General features: G+C 39.7%; 1 protein-coding gene across 1 annotated transcript; it reads left to right on the top strand.

Moving 5' to 3' along the window:
- Positions 1 to 6,158: 6,158 nt before the first annotated feature.
- Positions 6,159 to 9,048, top strand: IFT70B (intraflagellar transport 70B). The gene has a single exon (XM_054562500.1). The coding sequence runs from the start codon at positions 6,382 to 6,384 to the stop codon at positions 8,377 to 8,379; it is 1,998 nt and encodes a 665-aa protein (XP_054418475.1). The 5' UTR covers positions 6,159 to 6,381; the 3' UTR covers positions 8,380 to 9,048.
- Positions 9,049 to 16,731: the final 7,683 nt, after the last annotated feature.

The following is a 16,731-nucleotide window of genomic DNA, read 5'->3' as shown; positions in this document are numbered from 1 at the left end:
CAAAACTATCTCTAAAGGTTAAAAGACACAAAAAGGGCAAAGAACCCCTGCACAGCATAGAGATCCAGAAGTAATAAAAGCACTGATGGGCTTATAAAACAAAATAATATTATTAAATTCTTCACTAGGAAAAAAGTGACTAAATCAAATGAAGTTTATACATCACTCTCAATTTCTAATACCATATATTACAACCACTCCTTTCCAAACCATATGAAGGCTGAGTCCCAAGACGTTTTCTTACATTCAGTCAGCAAGAGTCATAGGGGGGAATGACATTCTACACACCTGAGACAGAAACTCTGACTTAGGAGGGGAAGCCTCTGGGAGTTCTATTTTACACAAGAATCTCAAGATCTCCTGTAAGAAATGGTGGAGTGCATTTAAAGGCGTAATGAGATTTCCAGAGTGAAACAAAGGAGGGAGAAAAAGTGCTTTGAAATCTTTGCAAGTGTCCCAGGAAGAGATGAGGGTAAGTCATTTAAGAAAATTGATGCAGGTCCAGGAGAGAAGCGGTGGTGGCAGAAGCCAGAGCTGCAGTAGAAGAAACTGGAGAGAAATACACAGAGTTGAGATAGCTCAGAGGAAGAGTTGTCAGAACTTGTTACCTATGTCAATGTTACACATTTTCTTTCATCTTCAGTGCTAAAATGGGTAAATGAAAATTCAACAATTTTGGTAAACTTTTTTTCATGTACACTGATATGACAGCTGTCAGAATACAATCTAATAAATTGTTTCAAATGAAGTTAAAGACAACTAAGTGCTACTATAGCCATCTTATGGGAAAAAAAATAGACAAACTTTGGCCAACCAAAACTTTTCAGGGCTATATAACACAAATGAAAACTAACATAGACAGATATATCTGACCATAAAATGTATGACTCTTGGAAGAGAGTGATGCTACAAATCATTTCTTACCTCTTGGAAATGAGCAGTGAAAAATGCTCAAATGAAGTGATTTGGGTAAAGCCCCATCAGTACATTTGAGAGCACATTTCAACTGTGAGGAATGAATTTTTCAATAGCAGTACCCACAATCGTGTCTTTTCTGTTAATTCTTTTTTATAAACCAAAATGTTATTGTATTCTGCCTAATAAATTAGTTTGGATAAACCTTGAAACAGAAATTACTTGAACAATCTGGCTCTGTGGCACGATGGATAGTGCACTGGAGTTGTACACAGCAACTATTTGATTAAAGCAAGATATATCAAGAAGGAAATATATTACTATATATTAATAGAGCTGGAACTACCAGAGAAAAAAAGATTTAAGTTCTCAGGAAGGTTAAGTTTCTCACCATCTGAGCATAAATATTCCCAAGGGTAGATTCAGCATACAGTATTTTCCAAAAGTGTTAAAAGATTGAACATAGGCTCCTATCAGTGAACTACATTACAAATTTGACACTAATTTATTGTTTTCTCCCCTGTTTACTAGGTGGGGATGGGAGGGGGAGGTGAGAGGTCATAGAAGGAGGGTCAGTGCTATCATCATCAATGGACACACAGGAATAAAAAAATCTAGCTGGATTCCAGAGGAAGCAAGGAAATGGAGCTTCTCAACTGGGCCATCCAGCCTGCAGAAAATGGTCTGGAATGAGTAAGAGACAGAAATAACAACTTAGAAAATGATTTTTTAGAAAGTCTTCTTTTACCAAGGAAGATGTTTAACCACAGCTGCGGTTGAAATACTCATAAATAAACAATGTTTACCAAAAAGAAGTGGTTATTTTTACAAGAGAAATAAGAAACAATAATTTCCAATTCACTCTAAAAGAGAACATCAAGTAGAATACATATGAGATTTGATTATTTCACATTTTGGCAGGGTGAGAGGTAAGCATGTTAAGAACAAAACATCATGCTTTTTAGCTTCTATATATTTTGCCTAAATGTAATTCTTCTATGTGGTAAGCATGCCTCTTCTTTTTCAGCAAAATCCACCCTGAGTCCAACAGTATTTTCTCAAAGTCTAATTCCTTTTAATATGGTGCATTTTACTGCAACTACCAAAAGCTTTCTTATTGCTAAGAATGGTACAATACACTTACTTTTTTATTTATTTTTTATTATTTTACATCTGTTTCGGATGTACAACATAATGGTTAGACAATCATATACTTTACAAAGTAGTCCCCCGATATTTCAAGTACCCACCTGGTATCATATGCAGTTGTTAGAGTATTATTAACTACATTCCCTAGCTATACTTTACGTATCTGTGACTGTTTTGTGACTACCAATTTGTACTTCTTAATCCCTTCACTTTTTTTATGCTGTACCCCACACCCCCTCTCCTCTGCCAACTATCAGTTCAACCTCTGTATCTATAAGCCTATTTCTACTTTGATTGTTCATTTATTTTGCTCTTTAGATTCCACATATAAGTGAAATCATATGACGATACACTTACTCTTCGCTATATGTTCTATCTTTTCAAGACTGTGTTGGAAACAATCCTTTATGATGTTTTACAACGTCCCATCCTGTTTACTGCTTTCCTGAATTTCTATCACTAATTAAAGGGCATTCTTTTACCATCTACCCATGCCCCCCACCAAAAATGAATCTATTCCCCAACTGCCAATCAGAGACTAAACAAAAGTCAGTCTATCACAGCAGCAGTCCTGGTCATGCCAATTTCACAGTGTGATTTGTGCACTCATTTCATTTTGAAAATGACCCTGCCCTCCATCTGTCTAAGCCGAATGTCCTGCTTTTTTCAAGCCAGCACATTAAATAAGGAGGAAGATACAGAGCCTCCCTCCTGCCCCGCTCAGCTGCCACGCTTACAGATAGGTACCAACACAAAAAGGGGAACCTCAGCTGTAGGGATCAGAGAAATTTGCAGCAAAGCAGATAGTCCTTCTATTGTTCATATACTTGAAAGAAGCCATTTGAAGGTAAATGCTTTCATGATGCAACTCCGGGAAATAGACAGACTAAAGATACAAAAGGTATTATCTTCTTTCTACGTTCTATCACCTTACCTTGATTTAAAAGCAATTTACCCCAGGTAAACAGCTCAAGAAATAAGGATTTAAAACACATAAGAATTTTAAAACACTGAGCCTTTTGGATCATTATTTCTTCCAAGAGATGTGTCAGTCAGCCAGGCATAAAGGGGAAGACACCAATTCCCTGATAATTGAGCAGTGGTGGCCAGCATCTCTCAAACCATGTACTTCCTTGGGTTAAGGCCAGAAAGGACCACAGCCAGAGTTCAGGTTGGAAAAAACCTCAGAAAAGGATTATAGTGGTTTTCCTCAGATGCTTTCTCTGAGGGCTCCACTCAACCCCTTGAAAATGAGTGTAATTTATCCATTTCCTAGTTTTCATACAAAAGGTTCCTTGTCCAGTCCCAATCAGAACAGACCTTTAGCAAACTTCTCAGCAATGGAGAAGAATGTATAAGTATATGAAATCAGTCACTTACTTGTTTAGCATTCATGCCTTATTAAAGTCTCTTTTTAACAAGGGACTAGGAAATATACCACCTCTTACTAATCGCTTATTAAGGTCTACTCGAAGCTGCAACTCAGGCCAGGAAGTTCAAATTCAACTGCTTAAACCAAGCTGGTTGTTTTAATGGGAAAATAACAATCCAAAAACCAAGCCAATAATATTCCCTCAAAACTGGGTTCTTATGTGATACACAGACTTAATTAATTAATCAGTAACTATTTCTTAATGAATTTACATTTTGGATGTCATGGATCAGCGGCTTCTTTTCTCACCTGTAAAATGCAGAATACAGGGTGATTATTAAAATTATAGATAATGTATGTAAATAGTTTAATAGAGTGCCATGCAGTATGGTTGATGGTGGCTCCAAAACATATACATAGCAAAGATTTATGGGTAGCAATACTATTGAAGAGGCAGATAAGGAATTTGCATTAAAGTCTTCAATTACACAGCAAAGATGTGCTTTTATTCAGACTATGTTTATTCTGGGTGGTTGTGAGGCTAATGAAAATCAAAGGCTATGAAAGACAATGCTCTCACACAAGGCCACCAGCAGAGGCATTGAATACCAATATCTATTCATAAATTATAGTTAATTTTATTATCATGAAAGCTGAACATTTACCATTACCTCACTGGGATAAGCCAGTTTTATCTTTTGCTATCTTTGTCTACTTTTCTAATACTTGACTGAAAAAGTATATTCATCTCACACAAATTCTACAGTCTCCAGGTCAGTCTAAACTATGGTTTTAGTTTTTCATTAGTGATCCCATATAATTTTTTGATATAATCAACTCCCTAGCCTTTCACTGCCCCGTGATAGGCACCATTAAATTCAAAAGAATTTATACAAAAATAGCCCTGAGGTACTAACATGAGATCTAAAGCATCTATTCCAAATACATGATAAAGCAAAAAAATAAAATCCAGAATTGTTTCTTCCACAGTCTAACAAATCTCAACAGAGATCTTCAAACCAAAAAATCTGAGAGAGAAAAAATTAAAGTGTAAGGAATTTAAAAAAAATTTTTTTTTAAACTGAGCCCGGTGTAGCTCTGTTGGTGGAGCATTGTCCTGTAAGGTGAAATGTCGCAGGCTTGATTCTGGGTCAGGGCACACTGAGGGGTTGCACTCCTGGTCTCCAGGCGGAGCACGTGTGAGAGGCAACTGATTGATGTTTCTCAGCCTCTTTTCCTCCTTCCCTTCCCCTCTCTCTAAGAATAAATAAAATCTTTTAAAAACTTTAACTGAAAGAAAATCCCATTTTTTAATTTATTGATTTTTGAGAGAGAGTGAGGAAGAGGGGAGGCATGGATCTGCTGTTCAACGCACCTATGCATTCTTTAGTGTACTCCTGCATAGGGCGGGACTGGCGCCTGGAATCCAGCTGCTACCCCAGCGCACTAGACGACTTCTCCAACCAACCGAGCCACCCGGCCATGGCAAGAAATACAATTTTTATCATCTTAATGATATCCCAAAACATTAAAGCTTGACAAGTATAGGCCGTGGCTGGATAGCTTAGTTAGAGCATCCACCCCTTAAGCCAAGGTTGCAGGTTCAATAGCTGGTTAAGGGCACATACAAGAATCAACCAATGAATGCATAAATAAGTGGAACAACAAATTGATGTCTCTCTCTCTCAAAAATCAATAAATAAAATATTTTATTAAACCCTAACAAGTATGGGCTGTGTATCTCTGTCACACGCAAACTCACACACTCTGGCTAATGACTCATGTCTATAGAGTTAGAAGAGTAACAGTGCATAGAAAAATAATAGTTTTGATGGTGAGTTATTTTTTCATGACCAACAAAATAGAAATAGAGGCATGGATACTTGAACAGGCTGATAGCTGGGGAGGAGGTGGGTACTCTAAGAAAGTGAAAGGACTAGACAAAAAAACATACATGCATAACTCGCAGGCCGAGACAATAGTGCGGTGATGGACAGACGGAAGGAGGGACAGGGTCTGCGTGAGAACGGGCAAAGTTGTGGCGGGAGACGGGGACATCTGTAATAGTATCAACAATAAAAATAAAGTGAAAATTTGAAAAAACAACAACGAGGTCATAGATTCTCCAATGTTTCTACTGCGTAGTGATATTTGGAACATCAAGGCAGGGTGTAGGACCAGGATAAACTCTAATGTGTGCTCAGTAACATCCGTTGTTAGGGAAAAGTCGGGCGGGAGACTAAGTAGTACAGCCAATCCTCTCCTAGTAAGGTACGACCCACAACATTCCTGCCTGTTATTAATGTCTGGAAACTACAAAATAAGGATTTCTAGTTACTGCAACTTTTCTGTTCATAGAAACTGTGTCCTCAGGATAACCCGGAAACAGAACCTATATAATTCAGGGAGAAACCAAATTGACATTCAGCTTTCTCCATTCACGATTCTTTCACTAAAACGGCAGGGAACCATACGATGCTATGGCACCGTATATAAGGCTCAAAAACGCAATGAACTTCAAAACGTAATCCTTCTTCCCCCGTGCCAACAACAGGAACTCAAAGTAAGCCAAGCCTCAACTCCGGAAAGCGGAAGAGCGGTCCCGCAGAAACTACGTCTCCCAGCATGCAGCGCAAACACGTTCCCAGCGCCGGCGCAAGCGAACCGCGGCATGCCGGGAGGTGGAGTTTCTTCCGTCTTTGAAGTACTTGGAGGGGTTCCCTTCCCTTCGCAGACTTAACGACGATCTCACTCCTGGACTCTCGGAGTGAGTCAGACCAGATATGGAGACCCCTACATTAGAGACCTCTTTCTAATTCTGGTCTGGTCTTTCCGCTAGAGTAATTTTGAGAAAGCGGGAAAAAAAAAGGAAATTCTTTACTGTTTTCCGGTTCCGCTTAGTTTGTTGCCTTGGTAACTAAGGACGCACAGCAACGTTGGCAGTTATGGCGGGGCTGGGTGGTACGCAGATCCCCGACGGGGAGTTCACCGCGGTGGTGTACCGGCTCATTCGGGATTCCCGCTACGCCGACGCGGTGCAGCTGCTGGGAGGAGAGCACCAGCGGATCCCGAGGAGCCGCGCCGGCCTGTCGCTGCTGGGCTATTGCTATTACCGCCTGCAGGAGTTCGCGCTGGCCGCCGAGTGCTACGAGCAGCTGAGCCAGCTGCACCCGGAGCTGGAGCAGTACCGCCTGTACCAGGCCCAGGCCCTGTACAAGGCCTGCCTTTATCCGGAAGCCACCCGGGTCGCCTTCCTCCTCTTGGACAACCCCGCCTACCACAGCCGGGTCCTTCGCCTGCAGGCTGCCATCAAGTACAGCGAGGGCGATCTTCCCGGGGCCAGGAGCCTGGTGGAGCAGCTACTGAGTGGGGAAGGGGGAGAAGACAGTGGGGGTGAGAACGAGTCAGATGGCCAGGTCAACCTGGGTTGCTTGCTCTACAAAGAGGGACAGTACCAAGCTGCATGTTCCAAGTTCTTTGCAGCCCTGCAGGCCTCGGGCTACCAGCCTGACCTTTCCTACAACCTGGCTTTGGCCTACTATAGCAATCGACAGTATGCCCCAGCGCTGAAGCATATTGCTGACATTGTTGAGCGTGGCATCCACCAGCACCCGGAGCTAGGAGTGGGCATGACCACCGAGGGCATTGATGTTCGCAGTGTTGGCAACACGTTAGTCCTTCACCAGACTGCTCTGGTGGAAGCCTTCAACCTCAAGGCAGCCATAGAATACCAACTGAAAAACTACGAGGCCGCCCAGGAAGCCCTCACTGACATGCCACCCAGGGCAGAGGAAGAGTTAGACCCTGTGACCCTGCACAACCAGGCACTAATGAACATGGATGCCAGACCTACGGAAGGGTTTGAAAAGCTACAGTTTTTGCTCCAACAGAACCCCTTCCCCCCAGAGACCTTTGGCAACCTGTTGCTGCTGTACTGTAAGTATGAGTATTTTGACCTGGCCGCAGATGTCCTGGCGGAGAATGCCCACTTGACTTTCAAGCTCCTCACACCCTATCTCTACGACTTCTTGGATGCCGTGATCACTTGCCAGACAGCTCCTGAAGAGGCTTTCGTTAGGCTTGACGGGCTAGCAGGAGTGCTGACTGAGCAGCTACGGAAACTCACCATACAAGTACAGGAAGCCAGACACAATAGAGATGATGAAGCTGTCAAAAAGGCAGTGAATGAATATGATGACGTCCTGGAGAAGTATATTCCCGTGTTGATGGCCCAGGCAAAAATCTACTGGAACCTCGAAAATTATCCAGTGGTGGAAAAGATCTTTCGCAAATCCGTGGAATTCTGCAATGACCATGATGTGTGGAAGCTGAATGTGGCCCATGTTCTGTTCATGCAGGAAAACAAATACAAAGAAGCCATCGGGTTTTATGAGCCCATAGTCAAGAAGCATTATGACAACATCCTGAGTGTCAGTGCTATTGTACTGGCTAACCTCTGTGTTTCCTACATTATGACAAGTCAGAATGAAGAAGCCGAGGAGTTGATGAGGAAGATTGAAAAGGAGGAAGACCAGCTGTCCTATGATGACCCAGAGAAGAAAACCTACCACCTCTGCATTGTGAATTTGGTGATAGGGACCCTTTACTGTGCCAAAGGAAATTATGACTTTGGGATTTCTCGAGTTATCAAAAGCTTGGAACCTTACAATAAAAAACTGGGAACTGATACCTGGTATTATGCCAAAAGATGCTTCCTGTCCTTATTAGAAAACATGTCAAAACACACAATCATGCTTCGTGACAGCGTTATTCAAGAATGCATCCAGTTTCTGGAACACTGTGAACTTTATGGCAGGAATGTACCTGCCATTATTGAACAACCCCTGGAGGAAGAAAAAATTCATACTGGAAAGAATACAGTCACATATGAATCCAGACAGTTAAAAGCTTTGATTTATGAGATCATAGGATGGAATATGTAGTTATGTCTGATAATGGCTTATATCTTAATATACTCTTTTATTTGTATTTACCTGTTGGCATCTTTGTTTAATTTTAGACTTTGTACACTTTAAAATAAAAATAATTTGATTAACCTATTTTTACAAACTTCAGTAAGTGAAATGTAAGAATTTTGACACCTACATAAATGAAAAATTCAAAACTGAATGGGGACACTATCTATTAGATCTTGTAGTGCCTATGTTCCCTCTCCTTATCATTTCTGTTTTGCTGTGTTTTGTGAGTGCCCTGTGCAAGAATTACATTTTCCAAAATTTAGCACTGTCAAGCCTAGAACTCATTGATTAAAGACTTTCTAGCCTTTAAATAATAATTTTAGGGGTATGTGCTCTCACCATTTATCCTCATATTGATTTGTAATGCATACATTTTACATAGCATTTTAGGATGTTTTGCCAGGGTTTTTCAACATAGGTGTAATGTTTTAGGTAACAATTATTTAGGTTATTTTTTAAGTGTGCAAGATTCGGTGGAAATCTTGTGCTCTTAACAGAATTATGGAGGTATGTTATAGGGCATGGTTTTCTTTTATTCCATTTGTTAATTGAATATATGAACAAGATAAATATACCACATCTTGGCATGTATAATGTACACTTTTTTCTCAAATTTTTGATGGAAAAATAAGGATGCACATTATGCATGGGTAGTACTAATAGATATGTAAATGTGTTTTAATTCTTTTATTTATGCACGTGTCCATATGCAAAATAATACACTGGAATACAATAATTGGTTTTGTTTCTAAATATAAATAAATAAATAATTGAATTTTAAAATTAAAATGAAAGATTTTTTTTTCTGACAGTTGGAGCCAAAAACATGGGTGCGCATTATACACAAGAGTGTATCATACATGGCAAATACAGTACTGTCACTGTTTTTCCTAACTCTGCTCTCATATCTCACAGTGACTCCTAGTAGAGGTACCCTGAAAATTCAGTTCTAATTCCTACCTTTGTATTTCCTACTTAGGACATGTTAATGCTAGACATTAGGACATGTAATGCAGGAAAAAAATCTACACTATTCCTATGACCCCACCAAACTTCTCTCCTACCTCCATCACAGATGAAAAGTTCAATTCTGAAACTTTCATCTGGCAGATTCACAATCTGCTAGTTCCGTGTCCACAATCCTCCCAATGAGAACACTCAGCCTGCTTAGGTGTTTTATTTTCTGTACCATACAAGGTCTTTACTATTTGTTTCCCTACCCCTTTTCTCTACATAAATTGGTCAATCCCAACTTGACCTTGCTTAGAAAAAAAACAAGAGTATTAGGTTGAATTATATGAAATTGCTGACTTTCAGAGTTTTTGACCTACTGATAGTTTTCTACCAAAAGTCAGTGAACCCCTACCATAAAGAGATTTGTTTTTCCTTTAAGGAGAAGTCACTTATCCACATAGGTACCCAGAGGAAGTGTCCTCAGCATAAATCCTCTGTAACATGACCTGCTGGGTGCTCAAATTCTATTAGATCTATCAGAAATTTTGGCTTATTATGAAGTCCAATGGTCTTGAATTCATAGCATTTTTAATCTTGATACCATTTACTATTTATGTTTGACCCCATATATGGAGGACAATCAATATTTAATAACCACTTCAGTGCATAGCATTGCACAATTCTACCTCTGGGAAATGTTTTTTAACAACTTTTGTACTGAAAGTGTTGTTGCTTCTTTGTGCAGTAGCTCTGTGCCCCTCTTGATTTCATCGCCCCTTAAGAGTTGGGACGTTAATGAACTGAAATCTTATTTTCAACAACCATGTTAAAATTCTGATTTTATTTTGCACATTTCCTCTGAACTTTTTTTCTTAAGGGAAAAAAAAAGGATAAAGTGTAAGTCAGTTAACCACCCAAAAGCAAATGTTTTCCAGATTCCCTTTTGCAAATAGCCCGGCCTTTATTCAGCCACACTTTATTTACCCAGGTGCTGTGTGTTTGTGGTTTGCATCTATGTGTAATTTACTTTTCAGAACATAAAAAGCTTTTCAGAACAGGTTTTAACCCCTTGCCGCTGGCAGTTGGGGTTTCCTGGTGAGTAATGCATCAGGAAATCCTGACTGCTCCTACCACTGAGTAAAGGAATAAAGGTCAATCATGGCATTTGTCCCCTTTTTTACTGAGGTTCTCCAGAGAGGCACCCACCAGGATTGATAGATTGCTACCTAGTGACAGCAAAAACTCAAGAACCACGCCTACTGGAGGGGACTGAGATGGTGAGGGCACTCCTAATTCCCCAGGCAATTATTTTCCTTTAAGGATATGCTTTTTAAAAACTTGCCTTCAAAGGACTCAGCTCTGCTTATTGATACTAACAAGCTAATGACTTTACAATGACTCTATATTTTACCATTTGAATGAAGGCTTTCATTCCCAAAGCTCTGATGAAAAGCTTTGTTCTATGCTCTTAGGACATTTATGTATTCAGTGCTAAAAGCACTTTTCTTCACACACACACACACACACAGATTTTCCTGTATTTCTAAAGCTTTTACTCCTTTAAGATTTCTTCATATCTGCATACCGTACGACTATTTTAAAGGGATCAAATATTAAATCCAATATTTCATAATACTAGTCAACCTCCCCAACTCCACACATGTTCAGAATATAAGCATGTGTTTGTACACAAGTAGTTATTTTCATTTTCTCAGACATGAGCAAGAACTTGACTTTTCTGTGCAGAACCACCAAGCAGACGTCATTGATCAGTGACATGACACGCCTGCCAAAGGATTCATATTCCTCATGACAGCCCCTTTTTAAATTTGGCCTCAGCTGTGGCATGGATGTTCACACTAATGCTTTTTTCAAAAGTCAGGTGTACGGTGGCTAACCCTGACCCATCCTTGGACAACCGGAAATGGGAAAATGATGTGAGTGGGAGGTGGGTCATCAGGCAATGAGGCAGCCATAAGCATAGGAAATGACCATCCCTCCCAGAGGGGCTATATAGGAACATATATGTCTGGCCTCTTAGACCTAAGAAGAGCACCTCAGATGGAATCTATTCCAACAGAATTTTTAGGGATAGATTTGACCTGAGGTTAAATTATGTAACGTGTTTGTAGAAGGCTACTGGATAGATGCACAAATAAGCTTACCAAAAAATGTAAAATAAGAAGTGTAAGTGGCTTGGAGGGGAGACTTTAAGGAAGGACTTTCTGACTCCTCTGCCCGATCTATAATCCTTTCTTGGGCTCGTTTCCACACTGGCAAGCAGAGGGTCAGCAGTGCTGGAAGTCTGTCCAGCTAAGGAGGGTGTGGCCACCCAAATGACATGATTTTAAAGAATAACATCACCAAAGCAAACTTTTTCATTTCAGGTGAACCTCAGCATGTTCTAATACGAGTTTTTATCTTAGGTTCCTTAGTCTGTCTTTTTCTGAGTAACTAAGGGTGACAGGAAAATACCTGGGAGGTTTGCTTTGCTGAGGGTATTCTCTGTCACAGAAGTAGCCTCCTAGCAATACTGTGACTTGCACCTCATTATCCATCATTCACTGATTGCCTCTTATCCCTTGTTGACCTAACATTGTTGAAGTGACATTTGGGTTTTTTTGTATTCACTTATCGGGATTCTTGGTCATCCAACCACAGAATTATCATTACAGTAACCACCAGATTCTAAACTTACATTTTCAATCTAGCTATTATACTCAACTTTTTGGTTTCCCTAATGTAGCTCAAAGACTTCAGCAGCAAACTTTATTCTTAAATTAGCAATTTTAAGGAACTGTGATTTTCCCAAAGACTAGATTGGATCTACATTAGAATAAAACATTTCTTTAATCTTAAACAGTTCTTTCAATTCCCAGACTCTCTATAAGGAGATGTATAACTTACAGTAACAGGATATTCTTACACTTTTAAGTGCAGCTCAAATGAATATAATATTAAAGTTATAAAATGCAAATTTATTAAGTCCATCCAATAAAGCACTTCCTTTTATGAGTTTCATAAAGGCATTGATGGATTAAACATTTACAGAGAAAGAGCATCCGAGACAAAAGGCTTCCTGGGTATTTCTGTGATATATATTCATGAAGACAGCAGCTTCCACTCCATAGTCAGGAGGAGAGGTTGTTTATTTCCTTGTGCCTTTTGCAGAGGGCAGTGACTAGTCATCTACTTTAAAAAGCAGAAATCCTGTATAGAGTGACTACACAGCATGAGCAGTCGAGAGCAGTGCCGCAGCCCGCAGAGAAGCACTGGATTCAGTCAGGCCTGGCTCCGTATCGTAGCAATGCCACTGCCCAGCTACCAAGAGTGGGTGTAATGTGGCCTTGCTAAACCTCTTACTTCACCAGTAAAAAGGGATGAGACAGTTATTTTACAGGATTGTGAAAACCATCATTACCTCTTGTATAGGGTTAAGTGCCTAAGGTGAACTAAAAAGCAAATTGTTAATCCAACAATCAGTTCTAGGGGAGTGTTTAGCAAAAATACAGACTCAATCAGAATCACTGAGACTGAGAAGGGACCTCAGAGATTTTCATTTTACAAAAGAATTAGGCCCAAATAGGAAAAGCGACTTGTGGATGGTAGAAAAACAGAGAGCATACACAAACTTTCCAGAACAGAAGTTTCCACTGTGTTCTTCAACTTGAGAACTTCACCATCTCCTTAAGCTACTTTACTGCTAGCTCTACAGTGACAAATTTCAGTCATTTTTAAAAAGATTATCTTCTCAGGTTGGCACAATGAGGTATAAATGATGTGACAGAACCATGTAAGAATGTCAAGTTCAGAGTTTGCCCATCAGCCAGTTCTAAGCCCAAGCAACAGATCAACATCATACAATGGGAATTATGAGTGTATTGAAAGGGAAATGCCCCTAAGGGCAAACATAGACAAAAGTAAACATGAGAGCAGTAAGACCTCACTTGTTTTTCTAATAGGGTGACACAGACTTCATTAAACAATTTCAGTCTGGCCCCTGACAGTGTTAAATCCAGTAATGTAACTGTATGTTTAATGTTTGGCATACATGTTGATTCACTGGGGAAAAAGCCTATTTGTGGACAGAATGTACAAGTATGAGGTGCACAACAGCACATCAAATGGAAATGTAGCTGCCTGAACCCTGGATGCTTTTCCATAAACGTGTCACTGGGCAGGCCTTGCTGGCACTACGGACAGCTGCCATTCCCTGGATGAGAATTCAGGCAAACAGTACCTGTCTCAAGTCTACAGATGACCCAAAGCTTAATGGGACACAAAAGAATCAAGATTCTAAAATCCAGGACTAAAACCAGTACAATACACGTTTTAGTGAGGATAAATATAAGTAATGAAGCTTAAAAAAAAAAAAAAACAGCCTTCAAGGGCATGCGGACAAAATGGCACATGAAGAAAAGACAAGTCCTGTTAAATTCAAGTTCAGTGTGAGATGACAGTGCTGTGCCCACCCAAAACGCATTTAGTAGTGACTAGAGTAAGGAAATCATTGGAATTACTCTGGAACATTCAGGCCTAGACACTTCAAGAATATCAAATAGTGACATATACAGAGAGATTAGGACGGTGAAGGACCTGGGACAGACAGGAGCAAATGTTGGCGGGAGACCTGGGGGAACACGAGCTGTCTTTAAATACCCGAAGAGCTGCCCTTCCTTCAGCAGAGCAATTGGAGAATTCTTTTTGATGACAGATTAGGGTAACTAATGGAAGCAAGAGACAGATTTCAGCCTAGTAAACCAGAAACTTCTGAATACCTGAAAACTTCAACAGTTGGAAGAGGATTCCGGGAATGACAACATATTCCCATTTGGTCACAACAAATGTTCAGAAGATTGGTTACCTGTTTATGGCCTGAGGGATGGGAAAGGTGAGATAGCAATTTTGTTTGGGGGAAAAAAGATGATTTCTAAGGTTCATTTAGTCTTGAGTTTATATAAGCCAGGTAGAAAATTGCTTTTTTTAAACTAAATAATAAGAACTAAAAATCTTACTGTGGCAAGTGACTATTGAAATATATCAAGTAAAACTGGGTTCAATGGGTCCAATTCTGTTACTCCCGAGTCTAGGCAGCTACAACCTTCCCTCTAGTGCGGGAGCCATAGGCAGGGACAAAATCAGCATCTGTGCACATGTACTTCACTACTGGGGTGGCTACTCATGGGTACAGGCTGTAACCTATTCATTCTGAACATTGCATGATGCTGTCAACAAAAGTTAAATGGAATCAACATAAAATAAGCAGCAATTCCCATAACGATGAGTGGTTTTGGTATTGTTTTATTTTTTCCCAGCACATCTCAAAAATCACACATGGGCATTTGCTTATAGAACAGTACAGTCTAGGAAAAGCAATAAAAGAAGAATGCAAACATACACTGAAAGCACAGTATATAGAGTATGTGTGGAGCCCTTGTGGAAAACAGTATGGCTCAGTCTAAATTGACAAAGCTATGCTGGAATCTCTCAGGAATTTCTCTTCCCACTATATATCCACTTTTAGACTATAAACATAAAGAGACAAATTGTTTGTATGCATTAGTTACAGCAGCATAATGGCTTACATACTTCGTACAAGTGCTTATCCACATGTAGTTCCCAAAAGATTACTACAGTACTGGCAGGAATATGTACTGCCTTGGAGGAAGACTCAGGATAAGATATTATTCAAGTCAAGTTGCATCAGAGCCAAAAAATTTCACAGGCTAGCAAAAAGGGCAAAAATTAAGAAATATAACCTACACATATTTCTCATAAGACTTATCATTGTCCAGAAAGAAATATTCATTATTGTGAAGGCACCATCGCACAAAAAAAGGACCAACACACAACATAAAAAAGAGGACCACCTCCCCCCCACACACACACACACACACACACACACACACACACACACACACACACACACAGGCTTGCTCCTCAGGGGGCTGTGTAAGGAAACATCAAAAAGCACGTATTGGGTCTTCAGGACTAAGTATGTCACACCCACCAAGCCACATTTTAGGGCTACTAAGTTGGGGCAGTAGAAATTAAAATGTACTGAAAACACACGTAAATCCCATCAACTGAACAGATGTATGTGGGAGCACAGGTCCGCCATACAATTAGGTAAATATGCTAGAACAGGTGATCCAGACCGACACCGTGGAAGTTGTCAGTGTTTCTACATACAACTGCCTAATTCCTGACATGTTCTTGAAGAGGAATAATGGTGAACTGCTACACAATTGCTGTCTTTTAAAGACTTATCCTCTCCGACTCATTTTAAATAATGGCTATTTCATGGAAAAAAAAAGTCCCAATAAGGCACTGTGATCTTTTGGGGATATTCTTTTAAGCAGCTCAAGAGATATTTATAAAAACTGTTTACCAGTATACGCATTTTGTGTCCTTTTGGATATGTGAACAAGACTGCTGCTTGAAGGGTTAAACACCACAGTTCATGGGGAGCTCATGTTGTTCATAAAAAACACTGCTGACAATAAGATGCCTTAAAAACTAGTATATATGCTACTTAGAAATCCACACTGGAGTGCTTTCTTTTCCCCCATTTTTTTCTTTCTCCCTTAGATTTGGAAGTTTAGCCTCTGGAAGATGTTCCTACTGATACTTAAAGTATTACTCTTTTTCCTTGTGGGGAAAAAAAAGTATAACATAATCTTGAGAACCAACAAAGAAAACGTCTCATTTCCAAAACTCATTTCCAAAACTAAAGCTACTCAATTCTGTGATGGTTCTTTGGCATGAGTGCTCCATTCATCGGTGGCCCCTTCTTGGGTTTGTTAAGAAATAATAGTTAGAAGAGCAGCAGAGTGCTCATTCTTTGAGGATCTTCCAAGGTCCCAACGGGGAATGCTTCATGTTCAAAGGACCCTAACCACTTCCTAGGAATGTAACATTGATTTAAAAAATACTAAAGTCAGTGATAAAACCTAGCTAACAATAACTCAGCTATATATTGAAATGGATTTAGTTACACTTAGGTTGCACTTGATTATGCTTCATTAGTAAAATAAAAATTGTTTTCAAATCAGTGATAATATAAAGATGAAAACTAAAGTTAAAAGAAACACCCAGATGCAAACAGAACAGCAGCTTCACACTCCCTTTAAAGAAAAAGTTCTCAGATCCAGGTCCATTTTATTAATAGTGTAAGTGTCTACAATCTGTTGACATCACAAGTAGTTTTTACAGTTAAATTTCACACTAAAGACACTGTTTGGCTTAAGAAGCAGAAAGCTGAGTAATTTACATCCTCCATATCAGACACTGTAATTTCAATAGTTAAAAAAAAAAATCCTTTACGCTTTCTGGATTTTAGCATCAGAGTATATGTTGTTT

This window comes from Pteronotus mesoamericanus, unplaced genomic scaffold (assembly GCF_021234165.1).
Source record: "Pteronotus mesoamericanus isolate MK-2021 breed Mesoamerican mustached bat unplaced genomic scaffold, CSHL_Meso_final scaffold_651, whole genome shotgun sequence".
In the NCBI taxonomy this organism is placed as follows: Eukaryota; Metazoa; Chordata; class Mammalia; order Chiroptera; family Mormoopidae; genus Pteronotus; species Pteronotus mesoamericanus.
Note: the sequence above shows the minus strand (reverse complement) of the source record. Positions and strands in the feature narration are given on the sequence as shown.

Excerpts from the sequence above, each read along its gene's own strand:
- IFT70B (XM_054562500.1), top strand. The coding sequence starts at position 6,382 with ATGGCGGGGCTGGGTGGTACGCAGATCCCCGACGGGGAGTTCACCGCG.